Source organism: Micropterus salmoides, unplaced genomic scaffold (assembly GCF_014851395.1).
Source record: "Micropterus salmoides isolate LMB-PRFRI ecotype aquatic unplaced genomic scaffold, ASM1485139v1 Ms_hic_scaffold_1070, whole genome shotgun sequence".
NCBI classification, from domain to species: Eukaryota; Metazoa; Chordata; class Actinopteri; order Centrarchiformes; family Centrarchidae; genus Micropterus; species Micropterus salmoides.
The window spans coordinates 1-14670 of NW_024040120.1; the positions used below are offsets into that span (position 1 = coordinate 1).

Consider the following 14670-nt stretch of genomic DNA (forward strand, 5'->3'; position numbering starts at 1 on the left):
CTGGCTAAAACCAAATGTCATTCTGCTCTCGTGTCAGATAAGTTAAGCAATATTCTAAACGAAATTGATTGTTGTAATATTTTCTGCTTTGTAGCAGAAGGGAACTACAAACGGAATTTCATTTTACAACCCTCATGTTATATGATGATTAATTAATCTACCTTGTACCTTGAATCAGCTGGTTCAGGTAACGTTAGCCAGCTAAAACAGTCTGAACTCGACATTTAAATAGAAAAACATTTGAGCTAAAGCTCGTGTGTGTTTTTTTTTACATTAAGTTATTCAACATGTTAGTTTCTGTTGAGAAAAATGCAGTGCCCAAATAGCCTCACGTTAGCTAGCTAACTAACGTGAATATTGAAGCGAAACACTTTAAAAACTGGTGAGTTTCAGACTGAAGTGTCGTCTTGTTGCTGGTTTTGAGACTTAGCTTTCAGTCAAACTGGCGCCTGGGTAAAACATATCATCACAGGGAATTAGAAAGTTGTCAAAACAAATGTGTCTGAAATACCTCTACAAACACTCCCGCACCGCTCAGCCTGTGTGGTCTTCTTCACCGGTTTACGCTCCTGTAGTTGGAGCTGTGCGGGGAGGTGCTGCCCCCTGCAGGAGTTTAGCTGCAGCCAAGATGTTTCTCACATTCAGGTAAAACTTCAATCAGCTAGAATACTGGACTTTTTCCACAACTGAGGATGATGAGGATGTAGTCTGACTTCTGAATGGATTAAAAGGATATGTAAACAGTGGCAACATTAAAGCAAGAATTTAATTGGAATTACTATCATGAAAAACCTCCGTGCACTTTAATCTGCGGGACATTTAAGGACGTTAACAGACAAGAGTCTCTAAAGTACAGCAGATCTTAGAATCGGCAGCAATAGTCTCCTGCTAAACGGTAGACAAATCTACGATGACTGAAATAAATATGTATCACTGCTTTAATTTTTTATTAACTTTATTACCATTACCATTATGGTGATGGCGCATAGATAAGATGCTTGCCTTTGGTGTGAGAGACATGGGTTCGATTCCCACTGGGAGACATGCACCATTGTGTCCCTGAGAAAGACACTTAACCCCTCGTTGCTCCAGAGGCGTGCGACCTCTGACATGTACAGCAATTGCATCGCTTTCGCTTTGCATAAAAGCGTCAGCTAAATGTGTTTTGCACATAAATTAGTAAAAGCATTTCAAATTTAGGCTGTTATATCACAAATGCTGAAGCACAGTTGAACCTATACCCACACTCAGTCCACATTTTGAAGATTGATTATATAAAATGAGATGCTGCTTCAAGGAATACATAAATAAAATGTTTATTTTTGGACATCATTTACATATTTTGCATTTGAAACTGTATGGCACAAGTTGAAATATGAACTATTCAGTTTAGTCTTACTAATATAATCAAACACAATTTTAGTGATGGATTTCTGTGAACTGTGAATCAGTGAGTAGGAAAAAAATACTCAGGTGTCTTAACTAAAACATCACATTGACTTTTTTATACAGGTATAATTGACATTTTAATACAAATAATGGGGATTTGTGTGTGAAACTATTAAATACAGTTGGAACAAACAATCTTACAAAACCATTTCAGTGTTTTACTAAGTGTAAATACTCTTCTTCATTTTTGGAAAATAAAATATAGTATTATAAACTGATCTGAAAGGGTGAGCATTCAAACTTAATGACTATATCTTTGCCAACTAAAAATCTGGGTTTACGAGTTTTCAACAGCCTACTGTGCACTGCCTAATTAACACAGTCACTTTAATACGTGAAACAAAACACTTTCCATCCTGTAATGTTAGGTCAGCAGTGGAGCGGCACTCTAGCACCTAACAGCTCTTTTCACCACATGTACTGCTTGGATTTTCAGGTTTCACCCTGATACATCTGGTCTTATATTAAATCAGTAGACAACGGCCTAAACAATAGCCACTATTAAAATGGAGGATTTGCTGTTTGAGATAGCAACTCGGCTAATTTACCCTGAAGTTTATTGTTTTATTTCATAAAAATGTATACATTTTCTATTACTGCTGCAAAAATGATCATTGTTTCAGGCGAGGCGGCCCATTACCTATAAAACACAGTGGGACCCCCTGGAATGACAAATATTCTCATATATTTTTATCATCCTAGGGCCTGGGCATAAGGTGTGAAGGCACTTTTACAAGTGAATAATGATTTAAAAAATGAGCAATGCAGGGGACTAAATTCATGATGGTTACTCAATGTTGACACAGATTGACTCTATGGGGGCTCTTTATGAGAATCATAAATTTGTATGTATTTCATTGAGAGGCAGCAGAAACCATGTAGGCAGTTGTTTTAAACATCTCTAAATAGTTGCTGAGAATAATGTTTTTAAACCTGAAGCACTGAATTAAAATGTAATTGACTGAACTTTCATTAGATGTCTCCAAATAGATTTTAGAAGTCAAATAACACCCTTTTTCAAACAGTCCAAAAATGCACCAGAGATACTTTTTTTGCATTTACATTTCTCACTCACTCACTCACTCTTCAACCGGTTATCCTGTGTACAGGGTTGCGGGGGGGCTGGAACCAATCCCAGCTGACATCGGGTGAGAGGCGGGGTACACCCTGGACAAGTCGCCAATCCATCACAGGGATTTTTATTTCTTTCTTTAAAATATATCAAGCTTATTTTTTGCTTTGAGACTCTAATACAGCAGTATGAATTACCTGAGTTCCTGCTCAGTTTTTACTTTTGCCTTTTATGACACATTTATTCCTCTTATCAAACTACTGAGCATCAGTATTTGTAATTGGCCAAACGTGTCGCTGTACATTATGAAATTATGTACTTATTCAAACTGTCTTCCTTAATTCACATTTTGGAGGCAAACAAGCACATCAATTTAGAAAAGAAAAAACATGAGTGTTAAGTGTCCATTAAACCGGTGAGATTGTAGCTAGACATTCAGTAGAGCATCAGTAGCACATAACTGGCGACCTTAAATTTCTACATCCATAGCAAATTTCTCTCTGCCATCAAAGCGTGACTGCAGGTATCACAGTGAATGTTTATCTGACTGTAGAACGAAAAACAGAAGTGGCTTCTTCTTGAGTTAACTGCAGTGTAATTCTTCACTAACCTTAAAGCAAGTAAAGCGTATTAACAGTATATTTATAGCACACCTGGCAGGGCTCACTTCACTGCGACTTGGAGCACAAAGTTTCTATCTGAAAATATAATCAGCTTATCCAGCTGATGACTAAAATCGGACATTTCAGCTAGGCATCATAACAAATAAATATCCCACACTTCAATATTAATTAATTATTCAAAAGACCCATTATATGACTTGAAATGAAATGCCCATGTTCAAAAAGGCACTTAACTCTGAACTGAAGTACATCAGTAATGCACTGGTTGGTGGGGCTATGGGCACATAACTATACACATACATACATACACACATATATGTGTGTATGTATGTGTGTATGTATGTATGTATGTATGTATGTATGTGTGTGTATGTGTGTGTATGTGTGAGTGTGTGTGAGTGTGTGTGTGTGTGTGTGTATGTATGTATGTATGTATGTATGTATGTATGTTAAACTTGGTTATCTTCCTATTTTTTCACCACTATTATCAACACAGACATATCACCAAAATGGCTCATCATTAGTCTAACATGCACATTTGCTCCTATCAGAGGCCTGTGAGAGGTCTGGGTTCGTGGGTCCATTAGCTCGGACGGTCCCATCAGGGATCCAGGACTTGTCAACACATCGCTCCATCCTCTTCATGATGAGATCCAGCAAGACGTCCACGGCCAGGCTGACGTTCTGCCCGTTTGAAGCACTTGTCTCAAAGTATGGGATTCTGCATTGAAGAAAATACTTATTTGTTTGTTATCAAACACGGGTGCACAGACTGCTGCTACCAGTTACAATACAACACAATTGTTTAGGTGAAGAGAAAAAAATAGTTATACTATTTATTTAAATTTTAATTATATTTTATCTATATAATTTAATTTATCTAATTTCTAATCTAAATTTAGTCTTTCTCTCAATACTTTCCACATTCCCCAGCCTTCTGTGTTGCTCAGTCCCAAACCCATTCACTCCTACTGACGATATAAATCAGCTCAGTCATTTCCTTGATGATGTATTGACAGAAATGCAATATAATATCCGTAACTATGTTTTCAGTGGATAAAGACCTTACATAATGAACCATTATGATTTTATTACCTTACACACTGAACCTTTAACAGCTGGACACTGTTGTTTTTGAAAACTTTACGGAATAACAGGTGAATGGCTAAACAGTTTAAGATACCAATCATGAGAAACAACACATACAGTCCAGCAGAGTCAGGTTTGGGTTATAATTAATGCTGAGGTTTGTTCTTCCCTTGAAGGTCGTAAAACATTTGTTACAGTGCAATATCTGTGTTTTTAGTAAAAGGTGTGTCTAATAGTGACAGAGCAGGATATTTTTACAAATGTGCACAAATATTTGCTTTTCGAGGAGGACCAATTTAATGTGACATTCTCCTGCACAGACTTTGGCAAACAACGCAGCCACTGCCTTCTTGACAAACACTTGAGGGAGAGGTTCATGTACAGATGGATCAAACCTGAGACATACCCGTACTTCTCTGCCAGTTCACGGGCCTCTTCTTCACTGACTGCTCTCTGATCTGACAGGTCAGATTTGTTGCCACACAGAACGACATCTGGACTTTCGCAGTATGCGTGAATCTGTAACTGACCTGAAAGACACATTCAGCGATTTATTATGTATTAGCCCTGTTTTAATGTGTACTATCTTAACTTCTGAGAAAGATAGAGGCATTATTTTATATATTGTGTATTATATTCACCTGAAATAAGACACCTGAGCACAGTAGTAGCAGTAGTTCAGGTCAAAAAGAATTATTAATAACTGGAAGATTACACATTTATTACACAATATTTTGGGTCTAACTACATCCTTGTTTCAATTCTACAAGTGTTTGGTCATCAATCACTGGAAGTGTTTCGGTGGTCAACAAGGAAGTTAATATCAAATCTCCTGTGCACTTGAATCTGAACTATTTTTTTTGATAGAATCATCAGTTTAATGACTATACGTGTATGTTTACTGTGATATATCAGAGGACATACTCATCCAGTTTCTGACATTGAGGAAACTCTGTTCATTTGTGAGGTCAAACAAGAGGAGGAAACCCATTGCATCTCTAAAGAAGGCCGTCGTCAAACTCCGAAACCTGACACCATTCAGAAAAGACAAATAAAACACTTCATGAAAAGTGTAATTAATAGTGGAAAAGACACATTTGAAAACAACTTGAAGACAAGACCAGGGCTGAGCAAGGTGAGAAAGCGTTAGCAGAAGTGCTTCATGTACCTCTCCTGTCCCGCAGTGTCCCACAGCTGCATGTGGATCTTCTGTCCTCTACCTGTAGATCCATCTGGACCCGTTGATTTGTATACCTGAGTCAAACAGAGACAAGTGAAGTCAAAGTGACTGGATGTTCTCTGCGCTAAATTTAACCGATCATAAATCTGATATAAACAGTCAACAACATAGTTAATAACAAAAACATAAAATTTCGATCTGGATCGAACGTGTGGTGTGAAGACAGCTTGTTGCTAATGACGGCTCGAAAGAGGGAACTTGTAAAATAGAGTTTAGTTTAGAAAAAACAAAACAAGAATGACTAGACATGCTTGGCAACGTCCATCCAGCTGCTCTATTTAATTAATTAAAAAAAAAAAATCTAAATAGGTCTCTGATGAGAGACACCAAATGCCATCGTTTATTTTTTTATTTTACCCAACTTTAACCAGGTAAGACGCGTTGAGATCAGTGTTCTCTTTTACTAGGGTGACCTGGCCCAGACAGCAGCATAATAAGGTTCCAGAGGAGAAAAATAAGATGTACATATACACATTTAATGATTAAGGTAACTATAAAATAACTATGCATATTCGTATATTTAAGTGTGAGTCATAGTCTTTTTATACACAGTCTATGGTCATAGTGTGTGCAAGCATGCTGTCACTGAACATTTGTTTTTTCGATCTGTATGCCAATAATCAGTAATAATCAAAACATCCACTATCAGCCTTATATCTCTTTTATTCCTCCACAACAATTACATTTTACAATTACTTGTATTTCAGTGGTTTAAAATCTCCTTTCTGATAAACAACTTTATTTGGGCTTATTTCCAAACATTTTTAATCCACACATGAAAAAGCTCTCTCTGATTTGAGTTTATTATAAAAGATTAGCAGCAGCATTAATCAGGTGTTTCGTGGTAAGCTGGACGCTGGCTGCTTGTAGAAATTTTGTAATTGAGGTTTCACAGTCTGGGTAGTAACTTATAAAGTCCTCAGACTTAACTGCCAAGAAGTAATTTATTTCACGGCACTTTTAATTCATTCAGATATTATCCTTTGATCTATTCAACAGTGCGTCATTCTTGGGGGGGGGGGGGGCAATAAACACTCTTCCGTAGCCAGCAAAGGCAGCTACTGAAACATGTTGAAGCTTAAACATTGTGTTTAAAACACTTAAAAGTAGTTGCTAGCAGCTGTATGCCTCTGACCACTGGACATCTCGTTATACATATTCATTGTTTGAGCTGGAGGTCAGCAGCATTAAAGAGTGAATATTGAGTAAATACGAACACTGCTCAGCTGTTTGCTAATGGTATGAAGTGTTTATTCTTAAGGAGGGTGCTGCCTGCCATTCACCAACATTAGTCATTACTTCTGTCGCAACATCCATGATTAGTCTTTTGTCACAAGAGTTACTTAATGGTGTGGGAATGCATGCAAGCCCCTAATTAGAAAGCCATAAATGCTTGTAGCACACATAGACACAAGGAACTGTTACATCAGAAGTGCGGAGCATGAAATCCCTGTGTGCTTTTACTGAAGTAATGAATGAAGGAAAATCCCAACAAATCCAAGGCTGGCTTGAGAAACGTTTTTCTTACCACTCTTTTTTCTCTGAAGTCTATTCCAACTGTAGTGATGAACTTGGAGTTAAACTTGCCATCCGTGTACTGGTAGAGGAAGCTCGTTTTACCCACGCCAGAGTCACCAAGGGCTAGGAACTTGATGAGGTAATCATAGTCCCCATCAGACATAGCGAGTGCTTAATTTCTGAAAACACACAACCAAAACAACTCAAGTCAAACAACAGTCACACTATTTGGCAAAGAAATAAACCTCAAAATGAAACTGTATTTATTCTATTCCCTAACTGACGCAGTGAAGACAGTGAAACTGTAACGCTAAATATTAGTTTATTTCAATCAATCTGCCATACAGTTGTGCTGCTGTAAATACTCACTCCACACCAAATGTGTACTCATCTGCCCCTGCAAATAGTCCCCAGGAAATGCACTATATATTTGTAGCCAGTTTTTAAAGATTTCAGACAGGGTAAGGAAGGTCGAGAGAGTTAAGGAGGAGACTAAAGTAATGCCGGTTTGGGTCTTTTCATGAGATTTGTTGACAAGAAAAATATACATACACAAATTTTTTCCCCATCCAGGGTTCACGCCCTTTACTAGAAATCTTTTTCCAGGACATTTTCAGTGATGATCTGACTTTCTAAAATCACTGTGGTCCTTAGCCCAAATGCAGTGTAACAGTACAAAAGGTTATTTCTGATGTTACCCTCTGTACGTCTGTTGAACCACTGTCATGACGCCACATTTCATTTAAAAAACAAACTTGGTGTATTGATATGGAAGTGTAATACAGTCAACAAACTGGGACTGCTTCCAAGGTTTGCAAATATCAAAAGTAATGTAACGCATCACAATAGAAAATTGAATCAAACCATATCATCACATCACACCATATGTTAGCCCCTTTACTAACGAAGCTACTTACAACCCACTGTGAGCTACGGCTAAAAAGCTTCATGTCATGTAATGTAGAATTGCATTTGAAGAGACAATGATAGCAAAATACTAGTAGTAGTAGTAATAGTAGTAGTAATAGTCACTTCAACTAATGGCATCCAACCTGTGCTACCGTGTGATGCGACTCGTGTGTTCACAACGCTTCCGCATCTTAACCAAGCAACTCCAACGTAATGCTAAAATAATTTTAAAGGACAACACAAGATTTAAACTTCTCTCATTTATCCATGTGTTTTCCATGACTGGAAAATTGGTCAACGGTTTTCCAGTTTTTCCAGGTTTCCCAGGACGTGTGGGAACCCTGCCATTCATTGTGGGGATGTCTTGAGGGCACTATATAGTCACCACGGTTAACTCAAGGCCCTGCACAAGCTCACACGGTGTTTGACTGGTTATACGTCTAGTCCTGTTTAAGTTGGATGAAGCTAAGCTTGGAATAACCTCCATGCACCAATGACAATGATAACAGGGTGAGTCGTCCTACTTTAACAGGAGAGGGAGGGAGAGTGAGTCAATCCAGTCCAGTACATACCCCCACAGCCGTGAGAGGAGCGCCAATCAGGCAACACTACGGCTGTGTAGATCTCTTCTCTCAAGTTACTGAAGATCATTCAGTCAAAACTTCTTATACTATGTTGAATACACAGTAGGATTGTAGAGCGCAAATGTCGTCTTTCCAGTCCAACTGGTTGATTTAACAGTATGCATTTAACATTTAATTGCAGTACTGGCTCTCATCTTTACATGACTTCTATCCTCACATGCTGCAGGTCAACTGACAACAGCCATAAAAGCAAATGCTACAGGATATTTGTCTTTACGAGAGGAACATCATGTCCTGCTACAGATGCAAACCTTAAGATTTAACCACACTAATACTCTAAGCCCATTACATTGGTACAACAAGCCAATAACACACACACACACACACACACACAGCACAGGGAGATCTTCCCACACTTAATGTAACGATAATAAATAGTAATAATAAATATGTTATGTTATAAATGTTATTGGTCCTTTCAGTGTAGCATTCATTTTCCACATTTTCCCACACAACTTAAAAGGAATAAATTAAACAGGCTTGGTGCAGACTGTGTAGTTTAAACTTAAGTCACTGCTTGAGTTAGAAATACAGAAAATTTTTTTTACACTTTCCTAATATTATGCAATACCTCCAGATGTAGACTTGTACAGTTGACGGCATTGCAGACTAATGTGTGTAACGTAAGGGCGGTTTCATCTTGCTGACACAGTGACAGGAAGCATTTTAAATTCCTCAGTCTCTCTCCAGCCAAAGTCACAAACCAAAAAAGACTCAACAACACTCAACTCTCTGTCTAGTGTTCACTATCACTATGGAAAGAGAGCTGTTGTAATTTTGCTCTACAGATTAATAGCTTGTTGTACACATTTTGGGTTACAAGTTGATTTTAAAGGACTTTAAAAAGTGTACGGGCACATTTTTCTTACACTTAGACAATGAGAATGAGAACCGCACTATGATACCTACTGGATGAAACATTTTCACTTGCCCAATCCTGGTCAAAACATTTTAAAAAAAGTGGAGTTGCATCATATGACCAGTGTGTAGAAAAGTATTCAGACGAGTCTTACATTCTTACGCTGTAACCCCCAGTAAACCTTTGATCAGGAGCTGTAAGCAGCTTAAGGTCTCGTGCAAAATCAATATCCATGATAAATGCACTATGATAGAAACAGCTGCCACAAGCACTGATAAACGGTGAGTGAAGACCACCGAATCCCAGAACTATGAAGTCCACATTCCTGCTTGTGGGCCTGTTTTGACTCGGGTAGGTTAAAAGTTATAAACAAAGTTTATATTTATACCTTTCAAAAGCCATAGGTGTTTCCATCAGGACTGCTAAAAGAAGCTCAGGTTGGATGGCTGTGTTTTAAATTCCTACCCCACTCTGTTATTAATGAAAGAAAAAGGATGTAGCCATTAGGGAGGCACATACCCGCTATAAAAAGGTTCTTAAGCACTGTAGCCCAGAGCGAGACTGTAAAGATACAGTCTGTCTGCTCTCATCATGATATCCGCGCAAATCAGCTAATTAGCTTAGAAATTACAACTTCCTGCCACATTTGATCTTTCATTAAACAACATTCCTCTTATCTTCTGTTCAAAAAGGCCCACTGATGTGTGTACACGCAGTTGCCAATTTATTAGATATGCATAACTAAAACTAATGCAGTCTGGAACAACATCCAAGAAAGACACTTTTCATTCATCATTTTGGAGGCTGTAGTTTGTGGTGCTGCTGAACTGTATTGCTTTGTACTGAGCCATGTTCCTAAAATTTTGTCCACCTCATTTGCATGGACGACAGCGGAGCTCTGAAATAAACAAACACCTCCTGTTCTGTAGATTGCATTAGTTTGAGCTAGGTGTACCTAATAAACTGGCAATTGCTTGTCACAGGTCACAGCACAGGTGTAATTAATAACATTAAGTATGGCTGCATCACATTTAGGCGAGGGTCCTGGCACTGTGCGTGTTGGCTAATTGGACGATTAATGAAACTGATGCATCGCTCATTAGTAACACATGAACTTCTCCTGCTACGACAAGTCCACGTGTCTCCTGTGAAAAAAAAGGTGGCCTATTCATACTTTTTAATATAATATACGTCAACAAAAATGTACACTAAGGAGCCATACAGCGTACTTTTTCTAACTTTGTCACAACTCCTTCTCATTTCAGATTAAACATTGCTTTACCCAAGTTACTGACATTATTGACTACCCCTGGCAGAAAAACTTTATGATTTCTGTGCCAGTGAAAACAGGTCACAGAAATGATGCAGTCAAGCAAAACCACACCGCTGCAGATGCAGTGTGTCAGCAGATTTCTGCAGATTATTATCAGGCTAATCAGACGACACCTCATTGAGCCAATCAAAAACAAGAAATAGCATAATGCTATGATGCAAATATTAAGTGAATGTTTTAATGAAAGTAAAGTAAATGCCTAATACACAAAGCTCTGTAAAAAACTAAAATTTTATGTTCTATTTATTTTTTTCATCTTGATTTTTATTATTATTATTATTATCATCAAGTGTGTTTAATTTTCCATCTTATATTGCATTAATTATGGCACCCTATCCCTGTTTATGTTTTTTATATGTCTCTTTTCATATGAAGCATGTGAAGTGTTTCTTTATTATAAAGCACTTTGAGCTGCGTTTCTTGTATGAAATATGCTATAGAAATATTTATTGGTCATTTTAGACTTTGCAGTCCTATCAGCTGTAAAAAGGAAGTGAGCTATGATGGCAGAGTATGATCTTCCGCTGTGTTAGGCAAGAAAAAGCTGAGTGCAGTAAACAATCCAAAAAAAGAACAAGTCGTATCCTCACTACCACCTTACACAAACCTTCCTGAAACAACAATGACCCTACCTGGCCTACAATTCTGGATGTAGACCTCTCCAACTGAAATGTAATCACACTGCTTTCATGTCAAAGAGGTGGAAAAGAGCTGACATTAAGAACGCATTAAAAGTTGGCAAGAAGACCTCTCTGAGACTTCTTTGCTGTAAATCCTGTGGTTGCATGGTCTGCCAATTACCTTCTTAATATATTCACTTTCCCTAATTGCCTTTTATGCTCTAGAAAAGCAGGCGAGTTCAACTAATTTAGGTTAAGGAGAATTAACACTGGACAGTCTCATGTTTCCCAGAACCTTTTAACAGACAACAAGCGGGGCCCTGTTGTACTACAGGCTTAAGACTCTCAGTGGAAAGCAGCATTTAAATAGCAGTCTAAAACTAAGTGTGACGCTTAACTTAACCAAATTTGTTGGCATCATTAACAACAACAAAAACAATGTCTGGCACCGCTCCAACAGAAACATACAACTGATGATTATCCTGACATGTGACAGAATGATGTAGAGGTGTGTATATTATTCTTAATTCATAGAGATGCAACAATATATTAAAGTATTGAGTGTTTCAGACAATATCAGCTTTATCAGCAACTATTTTGCTTTACTGGCAACTAACATATTAGGGTTTTATTTTTAATGGGAGTATGTCACTTAGTACAGCTGTCCTACTGGAAACATTAAATGCAACAATTTAATGTCACACTTTCTGATCAGAGAAGTAGATCTTAAAAATGCACTTGGCAGCTTGCTGAACTAATGTAACTGATGATATTGATCAAAGAACTGTATTCAATAGGTCCCCCGCAGTGCGTTTTTTGCCCTGTGGCCCCCTAGTGGGTTAATCTGGCCCAGAGTGCGGAACTATTATAAACTGACTATCACGGCCTTCTTTTAAAAACTTCTTAAAGCAACATTATGTAGGAATTGTAGCTTAACAGCGTCAAAGTCATTTTGATGGTACACTGACTTATGATAGGGAGAATGGCATCTCTGTCATTGCCACTGCGGCCCAGGGTGCATGATGAACGGTATAATGCTTTACAGCACCATGTCACACATCACCAAAACTCTTCAGCAAGCTAGCCATCAGAAGTAGTATATGATGTACAATATAGAAGCTAGCTCGGTGACGCGAGGAAGAGAAAAAGAGAGTTGCTGAGCAAGAGACCGGATTAGGACTGAACAATTAATCAAAATGTTATGAAAATTGCAAATTGGCCTTCTGCAATTTTCAAAAAAATCTCAGGAGGTACAATATTTGTTTAAAGGTGATATATGTGTCAAAATATCATTTTGAATGAACTCTTGTAATGCTGCAGAGATGTCCTGGCCAAAACATCATCTTCTAGAGGACTCAAGAATACATCTTTGTTTGGTACAAATCCCCTCAAAAATCACACCATAATTTATTTTAATATGATTTTCAAGCAACATTATGTTGCTGCAGCTGCTGGAGAGCGCCGGGCAAGCACATAACCAGGTTCCTCAGCCTCCATGGACATAATGTTAGCTAATAGCGGAGGTGAGAGTGACCAAGGCAAGGGGCTGCCCGACACTGGCGAGAGTTTCGTGAAATGAAAGGCTACAAGATGCCGAGCTGGCTTTCTTTCTCTTGGACGAGTAAGTAATACTGCGATGCGTTGTCACACTTAATGTTTGGCTGTGTTAGCAAAGTTGTCGACCTGCTAGTTTTTGATCATTAGTAATGAAATCATAAAAAATTCTTATGTACCAAATCTTACACAATGTTGCTTTAATTACCTTAGTACAAGAATGTCTGAATACATGAACCCATGTTGTACCAGCTTTTGCACTATGACTTCATGAATAAAATCCATTTCTGTATCGGCTGATATGAGTGTGAGAAACAGTTTTTTCACAGGGAAACAGGACTACACCACGTTTAACAGCTGCATTTCTGTTTAATTCTGACTGTGTGGCATTTTTTTGTTATCTGCCTGTTTGTCTGTAGCTTATACTTATTTCTGCATATTTTGGCCAGGGCCTCTTGAAATAATTCTTTTTTTTATCTCAATGGAGGCATTCCTGTTTAGATAAAGTTTAAATAAAGCACAAGTACCTTAATATATCTTGTTGCAGTGGGAGTTAACCTATTAGCTGTGTTTGCCAGGCAAATACTACCACCCATGCAGACCAGCAAACAAAAAGCAGCTTTAATCATTTGTCAGGGAGAAGTGGAAGACCCACCCTGGGCAGCTGTCCAACAAAGAGGCCCGGCAGCTCCTCTGGAAAATCCGGATATGCACATACCATAAACTTGAAAGGGTGCAGCACAAGTGTAACACTATAATGAAGTGTAAGGATCTCAGAATAAAATCAAGTGATCAGATATGGACAATATGCAGGCTGGTAACTGTCTAGTCATTAAAATAACTTGCAGCAGCACCAGGCAGTGTAAGGCAACTGCAACTGAGACACAAACAAATTAACACTCAAATCGATTAACTGAAACCAATAAACGATCTAATGGCCCTCAGCTGGTCCTCATGTGGCTCTGACTGGTGATCAAATAATCAGATATGGATCCTGCTAAGAACACCACACTGGATGTAAACTTCCCAGCTTCCTCTGTCACAAATATTGCAGCCTAACGTTACATGGGTCCAAACATGGCTGAGCTCTTTGATAAATTTTAATAACTTTAAGTCCTGCTGAGGGAAACCTTGTTTTTTACTTGTAGTAGAAACAGTGGTCTGTAACAATTATTGAGCAAGTGTGGAAAAAGCTAACAACTGTGAGAAGAGGATAAAGCAGGTGTAAAAATGTTTCCCAACGCTAACGGTCTTTGACTACGTGAATTTTAAAAGCAGTTTGTGGACTGCCAAGTTTCGCACTAACGCAAACAATCGAGTGAATTAAAGTTAAAAGAAAACTCTCGCTAACTCCTGACAGATGCTACAGACGCATTTCTTCGGCAGACATTTCCTGGAAACAAACTTAACTAACATACTTACCAGCCCCGGGGCGTTGTTGCTGCACACTGTGTCGTGGTGTTAAAATAGTGGTTAGAAGTGACCGTTGAAGACGTTTCTGAAAGGTGAATAACTGCAGACTTTACTTTCTCCGTCGCATCTGCTCCATTAGTTGACATAAGACCAACTTCATTAACACTGAACACCACCTTCCCTCTCCGGGGTTGTCGTGCTGTTGAGAAACAGCTCCTCCTCACGCCGCTCACGGCTGTTACATTAACTTACTCACAGATAGCTCATGTAGTACTAACGGCTGGTGTTTCCCCTGTAGTTAGCTAAAGGGGAAACAACAGCCGTTACTAAACCCTGACAACCAGAGG

At 38.4% G+C, this 14670-nt stretch overlaps 1 protein-coding gene across 1 annotated transcript; it reads right to left on the reverse strand.

Moving 5' to 3' along the window:
• Positions 1 to 1507: 1507 nt before the first annotated feature.
• On the reverse strand, positions 1508 to 14554 carry LOC119896803 (ras-related protein Rab-27A). The gene is made up of 6 exons (XM_038710243.1): positions 14333 to 14554; positions 7002 to 7170; positions 5402 to 5487; positions 5158 to 5261; positions 4640 to 4763; positions 1508 to 3865 (listed from the first exon to the last, which is right to left on the reverse strand). The coding sequence occupies exons 2-6, from the start codon at positions 7152 to 7154 to the stop codon at positions 3670 to 3672; spliced, it is 663 nt and encodes a 220-aa protein (XP_038566171.1). The 5' UTR covers positions 7155 to 7170; positions 14333 to 14554; the 3' UTR covers positions 1508 to 3669.
• Positions 14555 to 14670: the final 116 nt, after the last annotated feature.

Excerpts from the sequence above, each read along its gene's own strand:
- LOC119896803 (XM_038710243.1), bottom strand. The coding sequence starts at position 7,154 with ATGTCTGATGGGGACTATGATTACCTCATCAAGTTCCTAGCCCTTGGT. Across the intron at positions 5,262-5,401 it reads GACACTGCGGGACAGGAGAG|GTTTCGGAGTTTGACGACGG; the intron begins GTACATGAAGCA and ends GAATGGTGTCAG. Across the intron at positions 3,866-4,639 it reads GAACTGGCAGAGAAGTACGG|AATCCCATACTTTGAGACAA; the intron begins GTATGTCTCAGG and ends TCTTCAATGCAG.